The sequence below is a fragment of the Ranitomeya imitator genome, chromosome 3 (genome assembly GCF_032444005.1).
Source record: "Ranitomeya imitator isolate aRanImi1 chromosome 3, aRanImi1.pri, whole genome shotgun sequence".
Taxonomy (NCBI): domain Eukaryota; kingdom Metazoa; phylum Chordata; class Amphibia; order Anura; family Dendrobatidae; genus Ranitomeya; species Ranitomeya imitator.
This window is the reverse complement of record NC_091284.1, coordinates 92916220-92928848: the sequence shown is the minus strand read 5'-3', so window position 1 is coordinate 92928848 and position 12629 is coordinate 92916220. Positions and strand designations below refer to the sequence as shown.

Genomic DNA, 12629 nt, shown 5'->3' with positions numbered 1-12629 from the left:
GGAGCATCGGTTAATGCCTGGGCTGGATCCGGGGGCCGATGGAAGGTGAGTATATAACTATTTCTTATTTTAATTCTTTTTTTTAGCAGGGATATGGTGCCCACATTGCTATATACTGCGTGGGCTGTGCTATATACTACATCTCTGTGCTGTATACTATGTGGGCTGTGCTATATACTATGTGGGCTGTGCTATATACTACGTGTCTGTTCTATATACTACGAGGCTGAGCAATATACTACCTGGCTGGGCAGTATACTATGTGGCTGGGCAATATACTACGTGTCTTTGCTATATACTACGTGGCGCCTGGCCGCGAACAATCAGCGACAGACAGTCCGGCCGCGAATTGGCGCGAAATTTGAACCACGCTTCGCTAATTGGTCGCACCCTGCCGAATCCTGTATATCAATTGCATTAATCTGAAAACTTTCACAAAGTGAAAACCTGTTTTTCAAGCAATGCATATGTGCAAATACCAGGTATATAAAGGGTATACATCATTAAAGTGCTTAACAGTAATTACATAAGAAAGAGCATGTGTTTGCACCAAAAAAACAAAACTAAAAAATGCAATTTATAATGCATACAAATTGAAATCTATTAAAGTGCAGTGCAGAGGTGTACATACAGACAATATATAATATTAATTCCGATATCAATTGGTAATTAAAGTACAGCCGTAAAGTATTAATCAACTCCATGGGTCACCCCATTCTAGTTATGCAGGTGCACGTGCTAGTCGGCGTCTTGTAACACTTAGTGCGCATGTCAGAAGAGGATAATGAGAGCATCCCAAAGCAGGAAGAGAGCGCCATCTCGCGCATGCGCTGGAGACACTTTGCGATCACCGCACGATCTTCGTTGCGGGCAAAGGACATTCAATATACTGCGCTAATAATAAGGAATTGCAAGCGCCTGTGCAAATGTCAAATCGTGCATGCGCAATAGACAGTTTATACACTTGACGCCATCTTACGTGAAGGAAAAATAGCATACCCTTTCTTTTAACAATGCATACAACCCATTCTGTTCCTTATAGGAAGATTGTGTTAGAGCTGAACGTATTCTAATGAGGATATTAAATTAAACTCCAACTTTAATTGTAAGTGGCTAAGGATATAACCCCCAAAGTAGTGAAAGTACGCCCTATTAGCTGGGGCTGGTAACTCACCACATGGAAATTGGGGATTCACATGTCTTGTAAAAGGCATGTATCTCAACCCCAAATGTCATTTGGGTACACCACTCCTTATCTGCCACATATTTCTGAAAAAGGGTAAAAGAGGGAGAGAAAAAATACCCTCAAAAATCATATCAGGAAAAGCTTGTTTTTAATTACTACATGCACATTATCTTTTCCAAAGATAAAAAATCCTGCAGATCCTCATGAATGGGTCATGATTCTTGAGTATGTTCATATTTCAAATGATCTAGAAATAAACCCCATAAGAAATGGAAAATTAATTGCCATTATACCCATTACCATAACTCCCCATGGGAAAAGTTCCATGGGTCAAAGATAAAGGAATACTATACAAAGTACAACTTTAAAGGACTGTTTGCAAATTAAAATCTACATTTAACACAAACGGTTTTAGTGTGTTCACTTTGTGAATCCACTTTAATTCTCTAATTTTTAATTTAATTCTATCGCCACCCCGTCTTAATGGGGAATATGGTCAATGATGCGAAGCTTTCGATTTCTCTCAGTATGGCCCTCATCCATGAAATATTTCGACACAGGTAAGTTTAGTTTCTTTTTTTCCTAATTGGGTATCTGGTGATTCACACGGGTTTTGACGTTCCATGTGGTCTCACCTACATACCACAATATGCAAGGACATTCCAATAAATAAAATAATCGTAGTCGCCCTTTATCATATTAATACAATTAGTGCATCCCAAGCTTGGGTAGCAGCCCACTCTGTTTCCCAGTGAGTGACCTCTCGCTGTGACATTATACGTACATCTATATGTGAGTATTTTATAAATGGATTTCTTCCTATGAACAATACACTCACACCGGCACCATATGGCGAAACATTTTGTGCTCATTGTATCAGGCTATGTGCCGGTTTTAGATTCTGGTGCAGTTTTCCCAGGCGAAACCTCTTGAGGAAACGTCAGAAGAGGTTTTTTTGCTGTCGTTCTGGTGTCGTCTCCGCTGCCAGTGTCTTTTACTCTGTGAGGTGAAGTATGGGGAGTGGGAAGCTTCTGAGAGGAAGCCACCGAAAAATATCACTTTTTTAATGTCTTCAGAACCAAACATGTGCACAGTGATGCCGCTTTTTACATGGCTGTGCATTATGTTCATGTTATGGGGCCCTTTTGAGGTTGTGTTTCAGGCAGATCCTGGGCCTGTATGCTCATACCCGTACAGGTTTTTTTTCCCCGACTTCCTACCTTGCCTATAGCTTGTTTAAAAAATTAAATAACTATCTTAACTTCCCCTCCTGGGGTCCATTGCTGAGTCTCTGCTGCTGCTCTTGGTGTCTCTTATTGTTTGCAGCCCTGATGTCAGCGCTGCAGCCGATCAGTGACCTCAGCAGCCCATGTCGTTAGCGCTCTGGCAGAGCAGCTCTGTTATTGGCTGCACTGAAGTGCTGGCGAGGTGACATCCGTGCTGCAGACAGTAACATACAGATGGACCTGAGATTTGGGTCCCCTTCACGTGTCTGTATAAAACCGGTACTGGGAAAAAGCCGTACTGTTGTCGTCAGTGTTTTGGATCGGTGTGCCATCAGTGTACGGACTGTGTTTTTCCTGGATGGATAAAGAATATAATTGCAAAACTTTTTTTTTTTTTCCTCCATGATATAATGATGTTCTTATCTTTGTACTATGGTCACCGATCACACCCTATAACCGCGATCTGCGTAGTGTTATGAACTTTATGCTTTTATAGCACAATGAAATCTCCCGCTATCTATCTCACCACCCCCGTCTTTTCTTACAGGGAGAAAGCGAATCTGATAAAGGACTTTTGATGAGAAAACTTGTCCTCTCTGGGGTCCTAGCAAGTGAAGAAATCTATATTAACCAGCTAGAAGCTCTGCTTTTGGTAAGTAGATTTTCTTGTTTATGAGTAACAGTGGTAATAAACTCATTAAGTGTGGAATTATGTCGAAGAGCCGTGAGACATGCAGGCGTAGGACTCGAGCGTATTCGAGCAAGTCAAGGTCTCTTGGTTAGCACCTGAGCATGCGCAGATAACACCTTATCCACGCATACTCGCTCATAACTATTGTCCGCTTTTATGCATCCATGGGGAGATTTAACAAGGTTGTCTTTTGAAAAGAAAATCCAAGTCAAAGCAAAATTGTGGTGGGTACAACTATTCTGTATAGAGGACCAGTCAATCATATAAAATCAACCAGTGGGAAAATAAAAAGTAGTGTATATTTATTTTTTATTTATTATTATAGCGCCATTTATTCCATGGCGCTTTACATGTGAGGAGGGGTATACATAATAAAAACAAGTACAATAATCTTGAACAATACAAGTCACAACTGGTACAGGAGGAGAGAGGACCCTGCCCGCGAGGGCTCACAATCTACAAGGGATGGGTGAGGTTATACAAAATAAGGACTGCACATCCAGATAAATGAAACTATATTTGGAAAAAGAGAAAATTTTTTACACGGCTATTAAAAACGCCAACTGTGTGTATGATGACCTATCTCAGCTCAAAATAATAAGCAAGAATAATCCACGTCCTCAAACCAAAGTCATAGGTGCCGATATGCAGTAGGAACACACAAAAAAAAACATAAAAAAACTATACCCCAAATAATAATGTAATACAATTTTAAAAATATATTTGAAGAATTGGTGTGTAAGAAATATGATGTTATTTAAAGCCTAAAAGATATGATGAGAAAACAAGAAAATAATGAAAAAAAAATTAACTGTAGCAGCAACAGCCATTTTGAGCAAAATAAAAAAACCATGCATGGAGGAGAAAATGGAGTAAAAAAACCTTTGCAAATAATATCCGCTAATAGGTGAAAAAGAATCATTCCTTTTTGGCTTTGAAACACATTTATTACATACACATTCTTAAAAATATTTTTTGAATCTTTTTACATTATTATTAATATTGTGTGTGTGTGTGTGGGGGCGGTGATATGTTTTTTGTGTGTTCTTACTACATATTTGCACCCATTGTTTTGGTTAGAGGGCATGGTTTATTCTTGCTCATTATCTTGGGCTGCAGCATGTTATCATATACACTTTTGTTGTTTTTAATTGTAGTTATTTTTTAAAAATGAATGTGTTGTCCTCCTCTTGCAACCACTTTTTATGTTTTCCATTTTAAAAGAAAATCTGTCTTTATTCCCCATAGCACACAATCACAGTGCAACTTTCATTTCATGTTCTGCTCTTGTGAAATGAAGGCTGTGCCGCGGTTAATTTCTATGGACAATAAAGTCAGTTTGTGCTTTAAAAGACAGTTTAATAAACCTGCCCTTGAAGGCATCTAGTAACTCATGGGCCCTGATGCCAAACCTAACAGGGCGTCCTCCATATACCATGCACTACGGGGTTTTGTGTTACAGTATGTGGCTTTGTGTCCTGTTGGGCATCAGGATCTTGGAGCACGTCCTATATCTGTACTCCATACACCCCTGTATGTAAGAGCATCCACACAACCTCTTACATAAAAAAAAGTATAAGCTGACAGTGTTTCATGTTTTTAGCATTTGTAGCCTAATTTTACCAGCAAACATATTAGTAAATGTGTGCAATTTTCTTCCAACATTATTACGGTACATTACTTCCTCTAGCCTAAAACAACTTGTAATTATATTATTGGTGAATGTGAAAGCCAGATCGCTAGATTTCACCCCATGCTATCACACTCAGGGTTGCACTCTTCCATTTCATTATAGTTTAACACTAGTGATGAGCAAACGTGCTCAGATAGGCTGTAAGGCTACGTTCACATTTGCGTTTTGCGACGCATGCGTCGTTTTTTGCCGAAATTTGGACGCAAAAAAAATGCAACTTGTTGCGTTTTCTGCGCCCAACGCTTGCGGCAAAAAAAAGCGCATGCGTCGCACAACGCAGCACAATGCATGTCCATGCGTCCCCCATGTTAAATATAGGGGCGCATGACATGTGTCGCCGCAGCGTTTCCCGACGCTGCGTCGGGAAACGCTAATGTGAACGTTACCTTACCCGAGTGTCTTTGGCGTGCTCGAAAGATATGATCGAGTCCTCGCGACTGCAGTTCTCGTGACTGTTCGACAGCCGCAACACATGGAATGATTGCCTAACAAACAGGACATCCCTGCATGTGTTGCATCTGTCGGACAGCTGCGAGACAAGCAGTTGCAAGGACTCGATCATATTTTTCGAGCACGCCAAAGACACTCGGTTAGCACACGAGCATGCTCGCTCATCACGATTTAACACTTAAAATTCCATTATCGCTGGAAGACGTGACATGACTGTCAGCTTTTGGCATTTGTGGCCCTGTGTGTAGTCTTTTCTTGAATTACACATTACAATACCTAGGAAGATTGGATGGAGGAAGACCGGAACCCACAATTGAATGAAAAAGTAGTTTTCTCAAAGATCGAAAGTATGCATAATATATGGTGAAACTGGAAATTTGCCCCCAAAAATCTAGATGAAGGACTGTTATTTTTTTTTTTTTTGTATTTAAAAATGTAATATTTTCTGCAGCCCCAGTAAATAAAAATACTGTATATACTCGAGTATAAGCTGAGATTTTGAGCCCATTTTTGGGGGCTGAAAGTGCCCCCTGGGGTTATACTCAAGTCGTTGTCCCAGGGGGTCGGCGGGGGAGGAGAAGCGGCAGCTGTCAAATCATACTTCCCTGCTCCCGGCGCGTCTCTGCTCGTTCCCGCTTCTCCGGCGCCCACAGTTCTTCCTGTTTTCAGCGGTCACGTGGTGCCGCTCATTAAAGTAATGAATATGTGACCGCTGAACACAGGAACAAGCTGACGGCGTCGGAGAGCATCTGTCACTGACAAGCGGGGACCGCGCCGGGAGCAGGTGAGTATGACGGGGGTGAGCATTGCGCGATATACACCTGTCCCCGTTCCACCGCCGGGCTCCGCTCCGTCTTCGGCGTCCTCTGGCTGTGACTGTTCAGGTTAGAGGGCGCAATGACGTGTTTAGTGTGCGCCATCTGCCTGAACAGTCACTGCGGAGAGACGCGGAAGGAATGAAAATTGCAAACTGTAATTTTAGTAACTAAAGATAACCATGAACACATGTACATGTCATTTATTGCATTGCAAAATAATCTAAACACCTTGAAACTGGAATCAGTTTGGTTTTCTGAACTGGTTCTGCTACTCTGTGCTACAGCAAATTTTACTTTGCAAAAACAAAAAATGCATTTAAAAGAAAATATGACAAGCTGTTTTTTTTCTCTTGTCTAGGGGTCACTGCTACAAGGCCTATCAAACCCATATAAGTGTGCTGAACGCACTGATCACTTAGTCTGGGCTTGGTTGACAAGTTGGTGCAAAACGCATCATAATAGTGTCAGTCAAATGCTTTTATGTCCAAAGGCTATTTTACCAGATTCAGCCATAATAATGCATGCTCAGCCATAAAGTGCATTTTCGTGGAGAAGAGGATGAATAACAATGGGTATGAGGGCACCACCTGATATTTAAGAGATCATTCCAGCACACATCATGTATGTAACAAAGCAAGAAAAGCAAAAGATGGACTAATGCCAGATGATCACCGAGTAAACATACCAATTTTATTTCTGTAAATTGCACACTATTACAGCACAAAAAACTATGAAAAAGGCTGAACACCCAAACATAAGTGCACATTTACCACCTGGCATAACATACCATCTATTTCCACATTTTACTTTTATTCAGGTACTCTATTTTATCCTGGCTTTGATAACTATTGTGTTTTTCTTTTAAGCCATAGAATGATAAAAAGCATTAATTAGTGCCATATACAGTTGCGCTCAAAAGTTTACATACCCTGGCAGAATTTTTACTTTCGTGGCCTTTTTTCAGAGAATATGAATAACACCAAAACTTTTTCTCCTCTCATGGTTAGTGGTTGGAAACAGCAGAAGAAATGGAAGGTTCTGGAGTGGCCATCTCAGTCTCCTGACCTCAATATCATTGAGCCACTCTGGGGGGAACTCAAGCGCACAGTTCATGCTAGACAGCCCAGGAATTTACAGGAACTTGAGGCTTTTTGGCAAGAAGACTGGGCAGCTTTACCATCTGAGAAAATAAAGAACCTCATCCACAACTACCACAAAAGTCTTCAGTTAAAGGGGAAAATCCTGGGTCATTTGGATCTTTTGGGTTGTCATTATGATTTAAAAAAGAGAAAACACAGTAGTTTGACAATAAATGGCTTCACATAACCACTAACAATGAGTGGAGAAAGTTTTGGTGTTATCATTCATATTCTATGAAAAAAGGCAGTGACGATGATGTCATAATGGTTGCAATGGCGACGATGATGTCATAAAGGTTGCCTCGACCAATCAGCGACGGGCACAGTCTGCCGCAAATTCTGGAATCATCATTGTCCATATACTACGGGGACATGCATATTCTAGAATACCCGATGCGTTAGAATCGGGCCACGATCTAGTCTATATATATAATTGTCTAAGGGTTTTTCCGTCTGTCTGTCTGTCTGTCCTGGAAATCCCGCGTCTCTGATTGGTCGAGGCTGCCAGGCCTCAACCAATCAGCAACGGGCACAGTATCGACGTAGAAATCCCGCGTCTCTGATTGGTCAATCAGTGACGGGCACAGCGACGATGATGTCATAAAGGACGTAGACATCCCGCATCAGCGATGGGCACAGTATCGACGTAGATGTCATAATGGTTGCCATGGCGACGATGATGCCATAAAGGTTGCCTCCACTAATCAGCGACGGGCACAGTCTGCCGCGAATTCTGGAATCATCATTGTCCATATACTACGGGGACATGCATATTCTAGAATACCCGATGCGTTAGAATCGGGCCACAGTCTAGTATATATATATATATATATATATATATATATATATATATATATATATATATATATATACTGCTTTCTTTTGTGTGTGTGTATGTATATATATATATATATATATATATATATATATATATATATGTATATGTATATATATGTATATGTATATATATATATTTATATATATACACTAGATGGTGGCCCGATTCTAACGCATCGGGTACTCTAGAATATGTATGTAGTTTATTTATGAAGATTTCAGAAAAATACTACGGTATTTATACACAGGATTCGGCCGGCCGGGCGCGACCAATTAGCGAAGCGTGGTTAAAATTCCTTGCCAATTCGCGGCCGGACTGCGCCTGTTGCTGATTGTTTGCAGCCGGGCGTGACCAATTAGTGAAGCTAGGGTCAGTATATAGCGCAGCCACGTAGTATATAACACAGCCGCGTAGTATATAGCACAGACACGTATATTGCACAGCCTTGTAGTATATTGCACAGCCACGTAATATAGTGCATAGCCACGTAGTATATAGCACAAAGACGTAGTATATAACACTGCCCATGCAGTATATAACACAGGCCACGTAGTATGCAGCACAGTGATGTAGTATATTGCCCAGCCACGTAGCATATAGCACAGCCCACATAGTATATAGCACAGAGATGTAGTATATAACACAGCCCACGCAGTATCTAACACAGCCCACCATGTAGTATATAGCAATGTGGGCACCATATCACTGTTTAAAAAAAAAAAAGAATTAAAATAAAAAAGTTATATACTCGCCCTCCGTCTCGCGAGACCGCAATGCATGGAGCGGTCACCGGAGCGTCGCGAGGAGCGGGAAAGGCCTCGGCTGGATCCGGAGGCCCACGAAAGGTGAGTATATAATGATTTTTTATTATTATTTTTAACATTAGATCTTTTTACTATTCATGCTGCATAGGCCGCATCAATAGTAAAAAAGTTGGTCACACAGGGTTAATAGCAGCGTTAACAGGCTGCGTTACACTGCAGCATAACGCAGTCCGTTAGCGCTGCCATTAACACTGTGTGAGCGCTGACTGGAGGGGAGTATGGCGCGGGCACTGACGGCAGGAGAGTAGGGAGTGGCCATTTCGCCGCCGGACTGTGCCCGTCGCTGATTGGTCATAGCCGTTTTGCTGCGACCAATCAGCGACTTGGGATTTCCGTTACAGACAGAAAGACAGACAGGGGCTCAAAAGAAATTGGATAAATTTATTTTACCATAAATATGATGTTCATTTGTAATACTTTGTAGAGAATTCTTTGCAGGCAATGACTGCCTGAAGTCTGGAAGCCATGGATGTCACCAAACGTTGGGTTTCCTCCTTGATGCTTTGTCGGCCTTTACTGCAGCAAACATCAGTTGTTGCTTCTTTGTGTTTCTGCTTCGTTTTGTCTTAACCAGTTAATGACCGCCAGTACATCTTTTTACTGACCTGAGATCTAAGAGACTGGCCTCCCCATACAGGAGACAATCTAGCAGCTGTCGGCTGTACACTATAGCTGACCATTTTGTGCATCAGCCACAATCCATGTCGGCACCGTCCATATCTGTTTAACCCCTTAGATGCTGCTGTCAACAATGACTATATCAAATAATTGTTTAAAAGTGTGGCTTCTCTCTCTTTATCCCCATCGGCGTCCTGATGTTTGTCATGGCAATTTACGAGCAAATAGCCGCCTTAGAGTCTGCCGGCTGCACTGACCTGCTAAAAAGTCAGCGACATTTAATTGGTAAAAATCAACTTTTTAATTCCAATCATACCACTTTCTATTAGTTCCTGAAAAGCACCTGAAGAATTAATAAACTACCTGACAGCAGTTTTCAGTATGTCAGGAGGTGTTGTTTTTAAAATGGTATCAGTTTGTTTTTTTCCCCAGTATATAGGACCCGTAAAGTCACTTCAAACGTGTATAGGCCCCTAAAAAAAATAATTTTGTAAATTTCCTTGAAAAAAATGAAAAATTGCTGCTACATTTTTAAACCTCCTAAAATGCTAAGAAAATAGTGGTGCTGATGTAAAGCATACATGTGGGAAATGTTATTAAAGGGATAATCATTAAAAGTTTGAAAATTGCTAATTTTTTTACATTTTTGTAAAATTTCTGATTTTTTTTTTTTTATAAATAAAACGCAAAACATATCAACCTAAATTTACCATTATCATAAAGTATAATGTGCCACGAAAAAACACTCTCAAAATCACTGGAATTTATCAAAGCGTTCCAGAGTTATTACCACATAAAGTGTTATGATCTGGTGGCCTTGGAGCAGCATGAGATGTACTCTGGAGAAGGTGGTCCCTGTACTGACCGCAAACCCTGAACCTAGCAGCGCAACTAAAAGTAGCCGTGGGGGGTACCTAACACTCCCTAGACCCCTCGACACAACCTAAGATCTAACTACCCCTAAAGACAGAAACAGGAAATCTATCTTGCCTCAGAGAAAATCCCCAAAGGATAGATAGCCCCCCACAAATATTGACTGTGAGAGGAGAGGGAAAAAACATACGCAGATATGAAATCAGATTTTAGCATAGGAGGCCATACTAGCTAAAAAGAAAGAATAGAACAGAGTACTATGCGGTCAGTATAAAAACACTAAAAAAATATCCACCGCAGAAAATACGGATCACCACATCTGACTAAAGACATGGGGGGTATATCTGCATCTCCAGAGAAATAGCTAGGCTGCAAAAAATCCTTCACAGACCAAGCTGGAAAAGACAAAAACATGAAAATGCACAGAACTATAAGGTCCACTGCAGGTGGACAGCAAAAACAAAGCCAGGACTTATCTTTGTAGAAAAACACAACAAACTGGAGAGACCAGCAGGGAAGTGAATCCTTCCAGAACAATGGACAACTGGCACTGACTAAAGGATCCAGCAAAGCTATATACCCCAGTCAGTTTTGCAATTAGTAGATACACCTGTCCACTCCTGCAGTCCAGGCACAACTGCATTACCCTCTACAACCACCGGAGGGAGCCCAAAAGCTGAATTCACAACAATAAAGTGACACTGGTCAGATTTTTAAAATTTGGCTCTGTCACTAATTAAGCATGTGAAATGCTGCTCAATAGGGCTCCACTTCTTTGCCTTAAACTCCTGAGTTGCTATCGCAGTATGTTTTGGATCATTGGCCATCTGTACTGTGAAGCGCCGTCCAATCAACCTTGCTGCGTTGGCATGAATCTGAGCAGAAAGTACCGCCCTGTACACTTCAGAGCTCATCCGGATGCTTCTGTCTTCATTCACATCAATAAACACTAGTGACCCAGGACCATTCAAAGCTGTCCATGCCCGTGCCATCACACCGCCTCCACCATGTTTTACAAAGGATATGCATATTGTCTCTTCAGAGAGGAAGAGGACTAGAACTCTAGCGCCACATATAGTAAGTAGCAATCCTAAAAGTCAGTATCAACCCTTTAACGAGCCTTGCCACATGACTTGGGATAAAAGCCAAACCAAAATCTCAATTTGCAGACACTGTGTTTCGAGGTACTGCCCCCAGTCATTGTAAAGATTCAGATCTGGTTTGGCTAGGTGAGAGTCGTCTGACAGGGATCCAAGGGGTAATGTTTCTTCTTGCGAAGAGTGACATGTCAAGCCTGGCATGCCAAAATGATGAGAATTTTTAAGCCTTGCAATGCTGCTCTGGGAAATTAAATATTCAAATTGTCTCTTCAGAGAGGACGATGACTAGGACTCTAGTACCACCTGTTGGAGGTAGAAATCCTAAAAGTCAATATCGACCCTTTACAGAGCATGTGGTGTGCTTTGGATCTTGAGCTGTTCAAAGCTTTCTCCATACTTTCTTCTTAGCATCATTCTGGTACAGGTTGATCTTGGATTCATCTGTCCAAAGAATGCTTTTCCAGAACTGGGCTGGCTTTAGATGGTTTTTGGCATAGTCTAAGCTGGACTTTGTGTTTTTAAGGCTGATTAAAGGTTTGCACCTTGTGGTGAACCCTCTGTATTTGTTCTCATGAAGTCTTCTCTTTATGGTAGACTTAGATACTGAAACACCGACTTCTTGGAGAGTGTTCTTTGCTTGGGTCTATGTTGTGAAGAGGGCTGTGACCATCTACCACTATTGTCTTCCGTCGATGTCCAGGCCTTTTTGAGTCCCCAATCTCACCAGTGCGTTTTTTTTGGCAATATGTACCAAACTGTTCACTTGATCACTCCTAACTTTTCTGCAATCTCTCTGATGGATTTTTTCTTTTCAGACTAATGATAGTCTGTTGCTCTTCCATTGAGAGGTCTTTTGACCACATGTTGTGGGTTCACAGCAAGTATGCAAATGCTACACCTGGAATCAGCTCCAGAACTCTTATTTGCTTAATTAATGATGGATTAATGAGGGAAAAGACCATGCAGCACATTAAAGAGTTTTTGAAATAGTTGTCCAATTACCTTTGGTCTAATTAAAAATCAGGTAGCTACATATCAAAGAGTGCTAATTTCTAATTCATTACTCCAGTTAGGATTTGATTAACCTCAAATTAAAGCGGAGAGTCTGCACTTTAAGCCCATATTGATTCTATAACTGTATCTTGAATATGTTTTGGTAAATGGTTAAAATGC

The 12629-nt window shown here is 41.1% G+C and overlaps 1 protein-coding gene across 4 annotated transcripts in view; it reads left to right on the top strand.

The window, feature by feature from the left end:
• The window catches only part of ABR (ABR activator of RhoGEF and GTPase), a 427958-nt gene that overhangs the window by 238965 nt on the left and 176364 nt on the right, over positions 1–12629 (top strand). For all 4 annotated transcript variants that reach the window (XM_069761141.1, XM_069761142.1, XM_069761143.1 and 1 more), the window contains one exon: positions 2960–3064. In XM_069761141.1, coding sequence (XP_069617242.1) covers positions 2960–3064 — 105 coding nt within the window. The remainder of the gene's footprint in view (positions 1–2959; positions 3065–12629) is intronic.